This window comes from Andrographis paniculata, unplaced genomic scaffold, assembly GCF_009805555.1.
Source record: "Andrographis paniculata isolate CXL003 unplaced genomic scaffold, ASM980555v1 Contig55END, whole genome shotgun sequence".
Classification (NCBI taxonomy): Eukaryota; Viridiplantae; Streptophyta; class Magnoliopsida; order Lamiales; family Acanthaceae; genus Andrographis; species Andrographis paniculata.
In genome coordinates, this window is record NW_026137590.1 from 2247129 (window position 1) to 2263199 (window position 16071).

The 16071-nt window shown below is 24.6% G+C and overlaps 2 protein-coding genes across 2 annotated transcripts; both read right to left on the minus strand.

The window, feature by feature from the left end:
* Nucleotides 1-1223: 1223 nt before the first annotated feature.
* Nucleotides 1224-1532, minus strand: LOC127256061 (putative glycine-rich cell wall structural protein 1). Its single transcript, XM_051281891.1, has one exon. The coding sequence runs from the start codon at nucleotides 1530-1532 to the stop codon at nucleotides 1224-1226; it is 309 nt and encodes a 102-aa protein (XP_051137848.1).
* A 4321-nt stretch (nucleotides 1533-5853) lies between these two features.
* Nucleotides 5854-6694, minus strand: LOC127256354 (putative glycine-rich cell wall structural protein 1). Its single transcript, XM_051282330.1, has one exon. It carries the CDS (start codon nucleotides 6594-6596, stop codon nucleotides 6165-6167), a length of 432 nt encoding a protein of 143 aa, XP_051138287.1. The 5' UTR covers nucleotides 6597-6694; the 3' UTR covers nucleotides 5854-6164.
* Nucleotides 6695-16071: the final 9377 nt, after the last annotated feature.

The following is a 16071-nucleotide window of genomic DNA, read 5'->3' on the forward strand; positions in this document are numbered from 1 at the left end:
TTCTATACATTGTTGCAATTTATTTTTTAAAAATTATTACATCCATTACTAAATTTTTAAATAAAATAATAGTATACTTCCTCCGTCTCATAACTAAGTATCTATTTATTTTTTGCGTGTTGATATTTGGATATTAATTATTATATCAAAATGTATTACAAATCAAGGAAAAATTGCAAAAATATTTCTATTAGTATCTTATAATACTAATATAATGACATTTGTATAAAAAATTATACAAATATAAGGATATTTTTAACGTTAAGTACAATGACACAAAAAATAAATAGATACCTTGTTATGGGACGGAGGGAGTATCAAACAACGAAAAAATTGCAAAAAATAACATCTATATATATATATTTAATTATTATTTTCTTTTTTCCTTTTATCTTGTTTGCAAAATATATCTTGTATATTCTAAAAATTACATTCTTCGTACCTGAGCCGCATGGGCCGTAAGTGATTTTCACGTCCTACACAACTACACTCGCTTTGGTTCTATCCAGTGTTTTCGCTTTGGTTCTATCCAGTATTTTAAGGTCATGTGACAGACTTTGTGTACAAAAAGTACGAATTTATAAATTGTGAAGAATATATTTTACTAGCTAAATAAATGAATATAATTATATAAAATAAATTTTATGATAAAAAATAAAATTTTATATTTTTATAAATTTTATAATAAATTTATTAAATCAATTTATATATATATATATTATTTATAAGTATCCTCTATAATTATAAAAATAATCTGATGATGTATTTTAAATGTTTTTGTATATTTTTAAGAATATAATATGATAATTAAATTAACATTTCTGATAATAAATTTGAAAATTTCTAATAATAAATAATATATATATTTGGAAAAAAAGATAGTATAATTACATATTTATAGTGATTTTATTTTTTAAGTTTTAGATGTTAAATAAATATTAAAAAAAATTACTTTTAATAAATAAAAACAAAACTTCAAATATATATATATATATATATAAATAGAGCTGCAACATTAATTTTTTTTTTCAAAAAAAAAAAAGAGAAAAAAAGAAGTGGACATACATAAATTAACTTTATTTATTGGTTAGTTCCAGATACGCCACAATCCAATATTAAAAAATGACATCATAATTTCTCGCGTGCATGTCACGTGACCGCCACGTGTCCATACACCAGCATCTACTGCAAACCAAATTTTACCAAATTCATCCACGTCCGCTTCAGCCGGAAGGGTCGCCGCCGCCGCCGCCGCCGCTGCGGTTTTCGGAGCTCCACCCCCACCCCCAGCCGGAGCTACTCCCCCAGCCCCAGCCCCATCCCGATTCCGAAGTAGGGGTGCTGCCCCACCCCCACCCCCACCCCAAGTTCAGGCCACGGGCGGAGACGCCACCGGCCGCCGCCGCGCCGGCTGGAATCTCCGGCGACTGAGCATTTTTACGGGAAGCAGTGCGTATTGCAGAGGAATAATGGAAGAAAAGCAAGTAGAAAAGAAAAACAAGAGTGATGAATTGATGATGATATAGGGACATTGTATTTGTGGGACTCCACTTTCTGTTCTTCCTGCTAACTACAAAATTAATTTGGGTTGAAATAAATAAATAAATATATATATAGAGAGAAGAGAAATATATAGAGAGAGAAAAAAGAGAGAGATACTTAATTAAATAATTTTATTATTTTTATTTAACAAATACTTTGGGTATATTACGAAATATAAGAAAAATTAATATTTTATTAAAAATACCAAAATTTAAAAAGAAGTTACGGGTGTGTTTGTTTGTGGGTTTGGATTTTGGGTTGGGATTTGAATAGTAAAAATTTTGAATTTGAATAGTTGTATGATGTGATATAAATAAGAATTGATGTGATGTTTTGAATGTAAAATTGATTTTTAGTATAATATAAAAAATGAAAAATAAATGTTTGATTTGATATTTTTGGAGGGAAAATTTTGTGGGAATAGTAGAAATCCCACAAAATCCCCCAAACAAACACACCCTACGAGTATTTTTTAAAATTTAATTAGTAATTAAATAATATAAAAGTGAAAAAAATATAATAAAGTTAATAACATTTGTTATAAATAAATATTTAATAGTATTTTTTTTTCTTTTACTTTCTTAAAGATATTAATGAAATAAATTTAACAAATAAACGAAAAAAATAAAAATAAATTTGACAAACAGATAAAGTAATAACTAACTTGTTACTCCCTCCGTCCGTTAAAATTAGTTACGTTTCCTAAACATAACTAATTTTCACGGCCTACGTAACCAGTTTTCATGGCCGGAGGGAGTACTACCTAGACGTAACTAATTTTCACGGCTGGAGGGAGTACTATTTTTCTACATAATTTATTACTTTATTTTTAATAAACTTTTCATAATACCGTATTTTATTTTTGTATAAATTAAGAATTAGATCAAAGTAGTTGAGTATGTTTGATTATAATTTGAAATTGACTATTCATTTAAATTTTTATTTAAATAGTATTTTAATGTGAATTTTTTTAAAAAAACAGTACTATATTTTATTGAAAATTGTGCACGATAAACATTCTAAATTTAAATTGAAATTGGTAAAAAAACAAGTATATATGCTTATGATTTTTATTATTGAATTAATTCATATTTTTTACTAGTGTTGAGTTTTTATTGAAAATAAAAAATAAAAAATTATTTTCCGTCTCACATATCATTATATAAAATTTTATTTAAATTAAAACTTAAAATATAATTATTTATAAGATAAATATTACATAATAATCAAACCACATATGTCCCATAAAAAATATTCTCATAGATATATAGAGAAATATTTTAATTAAAAGCATTTTCATAGGATATAACACTTTATACTCTCTCCTTCCCGAAATTAAATATCCATTTGCTTTTTGTACGTAATTTTAAAAATATTAGTATTATATTGGAATATAATAGGAATAAAATAGAAATGACTAAAATAACCTTATTAGTATTTGTGATATAAATGTAATGATATTTGTGTAATATATTGTAAGTTGTAAGGGTATTTGTAATCTTAGGTAGACAGTACAGTTACTAAAAAAGAAAATAGATATTTTGTTATGAGACGGACTAAAATGAAAAAATGAATACTTTGTTATGGGACGTAGGGAGTATATACTTTTTATTTTAAACACAATGCATTCATTCTAAGTTGTAAAAAGACATACTAAAATTTGATTCTCACTCACGCCTTAATCTAACAAAATGTCAAAGAAAGTGAAAGTTAGAAATTTTTTTTATATATACAATATTAAATAAATTAATGAAATTATCTTTCCCTTTTATAACTACCAAAGTTAAAAAAAAAAAAAAAAAAAAAAAACATTATTCTTTTTTATTTTTAGGTAAATTAGATCTCTTATAATTTGGAAAGTTGCATCATTCTTTTTTATTTTTCAAAAATGGTTTAAAACTCTCTTGTGTTTTTTCAGACACTGCCAAAAAAATTATTTTTAGGAGATTGTACAATATTTAAAAAATACAAGATAATTTCATTGCAATTTTTAAAAATATTTTTGCAATATTTCTAAATCGCAATAGATAGGATACTACTTTCTAAACCACGTATAAGTTAGAAGCAAATTTGCTTTATTTTTAACTTGTTAACAGTTGAGGCGTAATTACCAAAATATCACAAAAAGTAAAAGAAAACAACACAAAATATAAAATTTTATTTTTCTATGTTTTATTTATTTAGTCTTGTCATGCTATCAACAAAAATAATGAAAAAATACAGATTATATCAAGTAATTAACACTAGTAACATTTTCATTTTCTTAATTTCAAATAGTTGGATATATCATTTTTTTACTGAACTATCAGATAATTTATTTTTTGGAATGTCAAATTTATTCATCATTAGACAATTGATTACCTGGATGGATGTCATAGATTTAAATAATTTTGGAACTGATGATGTGATTATATTGATAAAAATGTTATGATATGGTTTGAAACAATTTAATTTAGATAGAGATATAAGAAAAAATTTAAATCAAATTCTCATAGTTTATAAAATCGGTAAAGATGTATAATAACTAAATAAAAATATAAATAGACGGGAACAAAGAAAAACATGAGACAAATCGTCCTCTTCCTCAAGGATGATCTACGGTTAGCAGTAATCCTATATGTTCATATATTTCCTAACTAAAGATAAATCGATCTCATATTTTCTTAAAACAACACCACAATTGAAAAACACCGACAAACATGATGAGAGTAATATCGTCGATAAAGAAAAAAAATCTCATGTCCGGAGAGATAAAATTACTTCACAAAGGTCTAAGAGCATGTACAATAGTCTCAAGAAAAAAAAAAAAAAAAATTCCTACTTTGAACTTGATTCACCTGTCTAAATTAATTTTGAGTAATAGAGACAATTAAAAAATTTATTACACAAACAATTTAAACTTCCCTCAAAACCACTTCTTCTCTTGCAAAGTATTATGTCTCTCATTTAAAGATAGTCTGGTGGTGTGAGGATGGACTAGTGATCGTGAAGTAAAGAGTACAAACCTCCGACGCCTCTAGGTTTTGTCTGCCACCACCAGTGATGGAATCAGCCCTAAAAATTAATTTTTTAGAGAAATATTTAACTACAAAAAGTTTATTATTTTTTACACTATAATATAAAAAAAATTGAAAAATAGAAGGGGACAAAATCCTTAAAAAAATCCAATATTTTAGGGGTTGTAGGGTCAACTACCCCCTAACCCCTGTGTAGTTAAGTCTCTGTCTGTGGTTTTTCTAGTGTAACTTGATTTGTCCGACTTAGTTTACATGCTATTAGGTTCGGTCAAGAATTTATCCAAAATGCACTCGTCAAGTAGTTGTTGTAGGTTCCCACATTATATAAAAAAAAAGGTATCATTCTCCATTCGGTTCCAACATTTCTACGGAGTGATTTAATTTTTTGCGGGAACAAACAAAAAGGATAAAAGAAAATGGGATATTCATTCGCGGTGGGGAGTAGACGGACCGTAGAAAATTATTTTGTGGGGAAAGAATGAAAATTGGTGTGAGAATAAATTGGCCTCTCCGTCGCCTCTATTGCACCAAGCTTCTTCTAAACTTTCTTACACCTTCGGCCTCGTTCCATCAGCCGTTGTGTAGCAAATTTTTAAAATCAGATAAAAAGAAAAAAAAAACTTTTGAAAAGTGTTGAAAGGCCTTGTAGGAGGTCCATTGTATATGCTCTAAAGGTTACATCTATTTTGAGGAAACAACAGTAGTTAAAGAATTCACCATAGTTAAAATTTATAAATTAAAAATGAAATCATAATTACGATAACATCACAATAACTAAAGTCGAGATGCATAAATAAAAAATAAATAATATATCTTTAAATAAAAATTAGATTGAGTAGAGAAACTTATGGATGTATTTCCATATCCATGAGAACAATATAAAATAATTGAAATTTGATTAAACCAAACTATTTTTTACAAAACAATCTTTTGATAATTACATTAGTGTCTTTATTACATTTTGTAAAAATAATAATATATTATTATAAACAATTATAGGAGTTCATCAACAATTTTTTTTTTTTTTTTTTTTAATGAACACATAATATTAATAATTTTAACTATTACATCTAAATAAATTTATATTAAAATTAGTGAACTCATAATTACCTTGGGGGTGCTTGTTTACTAAAATTGCTTGAAGATATATTTTTTTTTATGTGACGCATAGATAATTGTGTAAGTAATATAAAAATAATGAATATGTGTAATATATTGTTTTCTTTTTTTTGAAAAATATATTTTTTAAAATTTATAAAAAAAAGACACTCTAATTGCGAAATCAACCGTTACCTTTACCCAACAAAAGTTAAAAATTATTGAATATTGATTCATGGTCTACATAATTTTAACATCACAACCACTATTATTATTACATACACATATACTACAATACTTCACACACACACACAAACTCATAATTTCATCCAAATAAACACACTAAACATTGTAACACACACAACATACGTAAGTCCCATAAAAGCATTACACAAACACATGCAATAATAGTACCAACAACACATACCAAAAACCATAATCCTAACATCCAACTTTTGTCCTCATCAAATACAATTTTTTCTTAGGACATAACATTTTTTTTTCGACCTAACCATGCTTCGGAGTCCACATCGGACGCTCTCCATTGTTGCCCCCGGCGCCACTACCACTCCCATGACCGCCCCCATGAGCGCCGCCGCTTCCATATCCAAATCCAGATCCAGACCCGGACCCAGACCCAGACCCAAACCCAAAACCAAATCCCCTCCCGAACCCATTAGGGGACTTCCCCGAGCCCGACCCGTAACCCCACCCGGAAGTCGGGCTCGCCCCCCATCCCCAATTGTACTCCCAATTCGGGCCTCGGCCCGATCCACTCCCCCCGGTTGGGGCACCCGGCGTGTCACTAGGTCCTGCGGACATGTCTATTGACCCCGTGTCGTGGTGTAATAATTCACCCTTATCAGATTCGAAACGGATCGAATATGTAGGAATAGCAAGGAGGAGAATAAGGGCACATTGAAAGATCATAGGATTCATATTCTTGGGCTTTGTGTTTGTGTGTATGTATGTCTTAATTTCGACGTGGTGTATGTAGTTAGGAGTAATAGAATTGATTGTCTTGATGACTTTGTGGTCTTGGCAATTGATTGAGGCAAGCACTATGTGTATTTATAGTGGGTTGGGGGGAAAAGATTATACATAGTTGTCGAAAGTGGTGGGGTTTGTTCAATTCATTGGGACATTTGGGTTGACAATTTTTTAGGGTTAGGGAAATTATGTGTAAATAATTCTTGATTTTATCCCACGAACTATATGTGCATCTCCACACATGATTTGCACTCACGCCGACTTTCCTTACAAGATGAATCTTAAAAACCACAACTTTCTTTGAATTATATTATATGGTCCCAACAATGGCTATAATATCTTCAAATTTAATTCGAGATGTTTATACATGTTGAATTGTTCGAAAAAAAAAAAACTACTAATATTGTTCAAACTAGTTACGTCTATTATACAAGTTGAACTTTTCGAAATCGAACTTGTTAAAACTAGTTGCTAAAATGAAAAAAAAAAAAAAAAAAAGAATAAAATATGAAAGTTTTGATAAAAGTGAGATCTTGTTGTTGTTGAGTATATAATGTTGGAAGTCAAAGTTCAACTTGTTTAAGTAATTAATCAATAAGAATTCGATATTGGTTCGATTAAAGTTGGAATTAAATTCACAAAATAAAATATTTTGACTTAGTTTCAATAATAATAAATTCTTATAATTTGAATTAAGTGCGTGTTTGCTTGCATCATGATATTATATGTTATGTTAAAAAATTTACAATCACTCTTTTTCGAGAACGCTTTGGATTATGCATTTCTACTAAATGAAATTGAATATTGTATTGATATTAATCACGGTACCTGATATATGTAATATGTGTCATCAATTTATATGATATATTTGTGTTATAGTAATATTTATTTTATGCACTATTTGGAGTATTATTTTATATTTTTTTATAAAAAAATTAATAATTTAATACAAAATATTATTTTTATATTATTATAAAAAATTTTGTACTTCATATAAAAAATAAAAATATATAAGAAATTTACTAAGGATAATACTGAACAACGACCACTTTGAATTGTGTAAATAAGATGACTAAATATATATGGAACATAATTTATTTGAATGGAAAAATAAATATTTAATATATATATATATAATATTTTAAAAGAGAATTAATAACTTTAGTAAAAAACGCATATATAAGTGTCAGATTGGGTTTGTTAATTTTGTGTTGATTAGTTAATTTTGTGTTTTTTAATCTCTAAGTATGAAAAATTATGTTTATAATATGAAAATAATATTTTGTATTAAATTATTAATTTTTTATAAATAAATAAAATATTATATTATATATTATATTAATGTATATATATATTATATTATTTAATATTATTTATATAAAATTATATTATCCAAATTAATAGTTGTTTTTAATTTGAAATTTAAATAATAAAATTGTGAATAAAAATAATTATTTATGGTAATATAAATAAGTATAAATATAAATATTTTGAACATGAATAATACAATATACTTCCGGCTCTAAGGGTTCTATTTATTTTTTACGTGTTGATATTTAAATATTAATTATTATATTAAAACTAGTGCAAATTAATAAAGAATATTGCAAATATATTTCAATGAGTGTCTTATAATACTAATTAATAGAAAAATATTTGTACAAAAAATTATACAAATATAAATATATCTTTAATATTAAGTACAATGACGTAAAAGACAAATGTATAATACTCCCTCCTTCCTGTTGGAAGTGTGGCGTTTGTTTTTTCCATGTAGATTTTTGAATATTAGTATTATATTGGATTGTAGTAAAAAAACAAAAATACCCCTATTAGTATGGTGTAATATAAAAGTAATGATATTTGTGTAATATATTGTAAATTGAAAAGGTACTTATTATGTTAAGTAGGTACTATAATTACTAAATTACAAAAATAACCTTGTTTTGAGACAAACAAAAATAAAAAATGATAACCTTTCAATGAGACGGATAAAATATAAAAATATAAATATTTAGTTTAATATTTAAAAATTTATGAATTATTAAAACCACAATATACCGACCTAAGAAAAACAAAATCTTTGAGTAAGGGCTGTGATTATATTATGTAAAGCAACACGTGGATTAGGGTATTATGATCCCTCGTACACGTGGTGCCATGCGCTACCCAATATATTCCAACTATGATTGCCTGTCTCTTTCTCAACTATTGCTATTATTATTATTACTCCAAGAGAATTTAGGTAAAGTATAAATAATAAGTAATTAAAAAATATATTAATAAAAATAATTATAAATTAAAATTAAGATAACTAAATAATTTAATTAAAATTAAAAAAAATTAAATTTTAAATTTTAAAATATGATTAAAATGTATAATTAATTTTTTTAAAAAAGAAAAGAACAAATTATGTGGGACGGACAAAAATAAAAAATAGGAACAAATTATATGGGACGGAGGGAGTACTATTTATATGGTGGGAGAATTTGTTAGCCGATATTTTTAAAACTTTTTTTTTTTAAATATTCTTTAAGATTAAATATAAATAAATGAATGTATTTATAATTTTAAGATTTTAAAAATTAATAATTTGAAATTCATTCGCAATTTGAGTGTATATAGATCAAATATCGTTAAATAAGGACGGTTGAGGAGGTTAAATGCAAAGTTTATGAAACCACAAGAAAATTTAATGCAGTTTTAAAAGAATTGGGGGTTTCGTGCAATTTTGTGAAATTACATGTGAATTTTGTACAATTAGCCTAAATAATAGATAAAGTCTATTGCTTCCCGTATTCTATTTATGTTTTAATATAGCGCAAAATATGCTATGTTTTTTGTTTTTTTAAGAAAATTGTCAATTTATTTATTTATTTTATTTAATATTGTCTTTTTCGTTTTCTCCTAATGCAACCGAAAAAACAAAAAAAAAAAAAGAAAAAGAATAGCTAAAAATTACTCCCTCCATCCCACATAATTTGTCCTTATTTTTTATTTTCGTTTATCCCACATAATTTATCCTTTCTTTTTTTGGAAAATTGATTATACACTTTAATTATATTTTAAATTTAAAAATTTAAAATTTAAAATTTTTTTAATCTTAATTAAATTATTTAGTTATCTTAATCTTAAATCTATAATTATTTTTACTAAATAATAATTATTTTTATTAATACGCTTCTTAATTACTTATTAATTATACTTTACCTAAATTCTCGTATCTACAATAACATGTCTATTTTATCGAGGACGGAAGGAGTAAATTTTTAGAGAAATATTTAAGAAAATTTAATAAAATTCGATAATTTCTACTAAAAATATTAAAATCTAAAAATATAAATTAACAAAACTACGAAAAAATTCATCCAAAATCTGGATGAATTATATTAAAAAGATCGATTTGAGATAGAAGAATTCTTTGTGTAGATGAAGAAATGCTGCTAAAATTCATTTAATTCGCAAAAGAAATTGAAAGTAAATTATGTTGTAATTGTACGGCTAGACATTTTGATTTTTTATTTTATTTTTTGTTGGTTGTGTAATAAAAATATCACTTCATATTTTGACACTTATTATTATTATTATTTTTTATTTTCTATTGGTAGGAATTTATTTAATATTGTGCAATTTTTGGTAATATTTATTTATTTATTATTTTTTTAGATTTCTACAATTGCATTATTAAACATTTTTAAAAAGGGAGGAGAGGAAAATAATGATGAAAAACATTTTTGTTGGAGTGGTTTGATAATTTTTGTTTAATATGCCGTGATTTAATTTATTTTTCTTAATTATATTCTTTTTTAATAAATTATTTATAATAGATTATTTTATTTATTTATTCATATTTATATTGAAATATCATTATTTGTTAATGTCGGTGTCTAATAATTTTGGCCGACAAAAAAATTATTATTTTTTCAATAAAATTACAAATAATACATTTATTTTTTTATTTTTTTATATATATTACATTTAAAATTTATTTTATATTAAAAAATCATGTCAAATATATACTTGTATTATATCAAATAATTATTTTAATTTAAAACTATTATTCCAAATACACAACAAATTAAACAAACATTTCAACATTTTATTTAACATTATATAAATATATATATTATAAATGATTTATCAATCCACAAAATTTATGGTCATTTGAGTTTGACACTTATTTTAATGAATTTAATATTGTATTAGTTGATTATGATATATTACGAGAATATTTTAAAATCTATATAAATGAATTAATTAGGTGAGAATTTTTTATTTTTTTTATTTTTTTAAATTGAATGTATAAGTTGTGACATATTTGTAAATAAATATATTGTAAAAATATATAAATTAAATTGGTGTTGGTGGACGGAAAAATAAATTATACTCAATATTTATTTTATTTTAAAAAAGATAAAATTCAAAATAAACGGATAATTTATAAGAATCCATGCATGAGTATATTTGTTTAATATTTTAGTTTGAGATATTTTTTATATGAGGTACACAAAATTGTATTTTTAATATAAAAATATTATTTTTTATTGAATATTTATTTTTTCTGTAAAAGAATATAATATATATTACTCTTCATCTTAGAGTCACATTTATTTTTTTTTATTGTATTTAATATTAAAAATATCTTTATAGTTGTATAAATTTTTAGTACAAATATCATTTTATTAGTATTATAACACACTAATGAAAGTATTTTACAATTTTTTTTTCTCAATTTGTACTACGTTTTGATATAATAATTAATATTTAAAGATCAACACGCGAAAAGTAAATGAAACCCTTAGACTTGGACGAGAGTGGAGGTAGTATATAAGACTCCCTCCGTCCCAAAAGTATAGTCTTATTGTGTTGGACACAAGATTTAAGGAATATTGATATTATATTGGTAGTTGGTAAAAAGTAAAGGTAAATGACTTTTTTGCCCTTGTGAGTATATTAGTATAAAAAGTAGTGGTAATTGTGTAATAATAATAAAAAAGTAGGGATAATTTTATGGTAATATGGTTATTTATAGAAATGAGATTATTATTTTGAAACGAACAAAAATGATAAATAAGATATCAGTTTCATTTTATTGCACACTTTGTGTTATTATTATTATTATTATCTTAAAACTCATTAATTGAATTAATTAATCAATTAATTAATTATAAAAAATAAATAAATTTGATAAACGCGTAGTGTTAAATTATTGAAAGGGCCCAACTGAGCATAATCAGCGGGGAGATCAGATCCACTGCTTTGGGCCCATTGAGCCCACCCCGTACTCTTTGTTTGCTTACCCACTTGCACTTATACCGATTATCTACTTTCATTTATTTATTTATTATTTGTTTTTAATTATTTTTTAAAAAAATACTTTCTCCGTTCCATATTTATATATTCATTTATTTTTTTACACGGAATTTTAGAAATATTAGTATTATATTGAAATAAAATAAAAATAAAAGTAAAAAAACAAACCATATTAGTATTGTATGATATAAATGTAATGACATTTGTGTACTATATTGTAAATTTGAAGGGTATTGTAATATTAGATAGATAGTACAATTACTAAAAAAAAGAAATTGATACTTTGTTATGAAACGAATCAAAATAAAAAAATGAATAAATTGTTAAGGAACTAAGAAAGTATGTTATATTTAATATTATTATTTTTTTAAATAAAATATCACATCTAAAACTATTTTATATCAAAATCAATAATTAAAACCAAAACACAAATCTATATGCAATACTTATAGTTTATTAATGTAAATATGTGTATTTGAGCCTAACAATTATTTCACTTAAGAAATATTAATTAAAAACATAATACTAAAAGAACATATTTATTTAAAACTTGAATTACAATTTTTAATAAAATATTTTAAAATATATTATGTCTCTGTCCATTTAAAAAGTAAATATTTACTATTTACCATGAGTTTAATGAATATTATAATTTACTAATAGTTAATGATAGTTTCGTATATAAAGATTATTTTATCTGATGTGTAAAATTAGTTCGAGGGTATTAATGTAAATAAATATAAATATGAGAATATTTGTAATATTTATTAGGTCCATGCATTAGAAATAAAAAAGGATATTTATAAAAATAAATTATACAAATATAAAGATAATATTAATGTTAAATTTAATGACACAAAAAATAAATGTGACCAATAGAGGCGAACAAAAAGAATAAATGATTATTTCATGATTTTAATGTGATATATTTATGTTAAAATTATAAGAAAATTGTATTACATGATATAAAGTTGCCAAATAATGATGGGAAGTCGAATATGTTTGTTTCTTTTTACCATAAATTTCATATTTCTACTATTTTAACTTTTGATTTTTTGAAAAAATATATTTGATTTTTCGAAAAAATATATATATTTTTTCTCTCACAAAATATCTCATCATATATTATTTTAATTTCAAACTCAAATCAACTTTTTTTTCAAATCTATCAAAAGAAATATACAGAAGCAATTTATCTTAATCGGATTTATAAAAATTATTATTATTATTATTATTATTATCTTTCACATAATATCATATTAAATTAAAATTTTAAATTCAAATAGAAATCAGACACACTCCTTATTTATATTATTTTTAATTCAAGTTATTGAAAGTTTTTTCATCCAAATTATTATTTTTTTAAAAAAAATTTCCAATTCGTACGACTAAAATTAATAAACATAGTGATGAGTGTAAAATAGTAAAAAGCAAAGTTTTTAACACTTATACAAAATTATAATAAATTTAATAATATTTCAAATAGCAAAATAACAATAAGGAGAAAAATATGTTTAGTTTTAATTAAAAAAAAAAATACCATTATTCAGTTTGCATAATTTTTGATAAAATAACATTATTAATTTTTATTTTTTATTTTTATATATAATATAATATTAAATACAACTTGAATCAAAATTGAAGTTAAAAATTCACATTTAAACCGAAATAAAATAAATCTAAATATAAATTAGGGTAATGAAATGAATATAAAATTAGGAAGAAGATGAGAGTGGAGATTTAAGAGCCCAAAGGAATGGGCGACAGTGTAGGAGAACATGGAGCTGTGGCCCATTACGTAGGCCCAATATTCCACTTACTATGGATTATATCTTCTCCCATATGCTCTCCAACACATATGTCTCCCTTCTATCTATTTTTTTAAATATTAAAGTTGTAAGATTTTTTTTTTTTTTTTTTTTTTTTTTTTTTCTCTATAAAATATCTACACATATATGTATTTTGTAATGTTAATTTATACTCAACTCCGTCCGCCGCCTCTAAGAGTTATATTTATCTTTTGCATCATTATATTTACCATTAAAAATTTCCTTATATTTGTATAATTTTTGTACAAATGTCATTCTATTAGTATTATAAGATACTAATGGAAGTATTTTTGTAATTTTTTTTTTAATTTGTACTATATTTTTGATAGAATAATTAATATTAAAATATCAATATACAAAAAATAAATGAAATTCTTAGAGCCGAATAAAGGTAGTAACTTTTTTTATATCAATTATTTCGTATAAGTTAAAATAGTGTATAAATACTCAATATTAATTTGATACAAATTAAAACTTAACATATGTTTTTTACATAGATTTTCATTAAATTAGACGTGAGTTAAGTTTAAATTTACAGTTATATCTTATGAAAATACATTAAAACTTTAAAAGCAGGATTAGTATATACGTGAGATTGAATCACTTCTTATTTATATGGACAATTTCTATCATACTTTAAACTTTAATTATTTTCAATCCACGGTTAATCTTTAATGAATTGAGGCTGAACTTTAGCCTCTTTATCTTGTTTTTGTCACGAAAGAAAAACTTGATAGTATTTGTACGTAGCCTGATCAGCCTTGCTTTTGCCTAATTTTTTAAAATACTTTTACTTACATTAATTTATTTTGCTATATTTTTATAAGTCTTTCTTTTGGAGAAAATTGCAATAAATATCTCGTATCTATAGCCAATTACCACTCTTGTATTTTAATTGTCATCCTGGAAAAATATATTCTACATATGCCATTTTTTTTTTTTCGATTTTCGTCCTCCATAGTACAATTCACTCGCACAAATACCATCATAAACTTTACAAGCGGCTAAAAAAGGACAAGAATTGTGAAAATGTGACATATGTAGGATATATTTTGCTAATGTGACTATTAAAAAGAAAGATCGATAATTATCCAATTATGAATATGAAAATTAGTTTATATTTTTTTAGCATTTTTTATTTTTTGGTCTCTAAACAACTTTGGACTAACAAAAATTTTTACTGGTTGGTTTGCATGCTTGTTTTGGATGAACTGTGCAAATTTCGTTCACTTTATTGTCTAAGAACTTATTTATATTTTTTTAGCATTTACGAATTTTAGGTCCTAAAATAACCTCGAATTGACAAAAAAATATTGTTGGTTGGTTTGTTTAGTCGTTTCAAATGAATTATACAAATTTCATTTAATTTCAAGTCTAAGAATGAGTTTACGTTTTATTTGGTCGTTTCGGATAAACCGTGTAAGTCCCGTTCAATTCAGATTCTAAAAATAAATTAACATTTTTTTGCATTTAGGGTTTTTAGGGTCATAAACGACATTGGATGGACAAAACAATATCGCTGGTTGATTAGTTTGGTCATTTCAGATGAAACGTGAGAATTTCTTCCAATTCCAAGTCTAAAAATGATTTTACATTTTTTTACCGTTTATGGTTTTTAGGGCTCTAAACAACTTCGGATGGACAAATCAATATTACTTGTTGGTTTGTTTGGTCGTTTTTAATTAACCGTGTGAACTTTGTATAATTTTGAGTCTGAAAATTAGTGTACATATTTTTTAGCATTTTTGATTTTTGAGGTAAAAAATGAGCAATTATCACTATTGTCTTTTAATTGTCACTCGGTCAAAATAAATCCCACAGGTGTATATTTTTCGTGATTTTTGTCCTCCATAGCATAATCCTATTCCACGCTCGTGAGATTGTATCCATCGTGAACTTAATGCACGATCAGATGAAAAAATCGTGAAAAAGTGACATTTGCCAATAGATCCAGTGGCCGACAACAATCCACTAAATATCCTAACATCTACTTCAGATTTTCCAATGTGGTTACAAAACCAGATTACTAGAAATTTGAACAATCCGATCTAACCCCATGCTTAATAGATTCATTTTCACAAACTCCACAAATTGATCATTGAAAATCCAAGATTGTTGTATTCTTAAATTTAGACACCTTTCCAATTTTAGTTTTCATGTATGCTAAAGTATCACCATCCATGATCGTTCAAAATGTTGTATAAAATTGTTATAAAAGTCATATATGATTGAAGGAGAGTGAAGAGAATATTGAATTTTTCAAGATACAAATGATCTTAGAT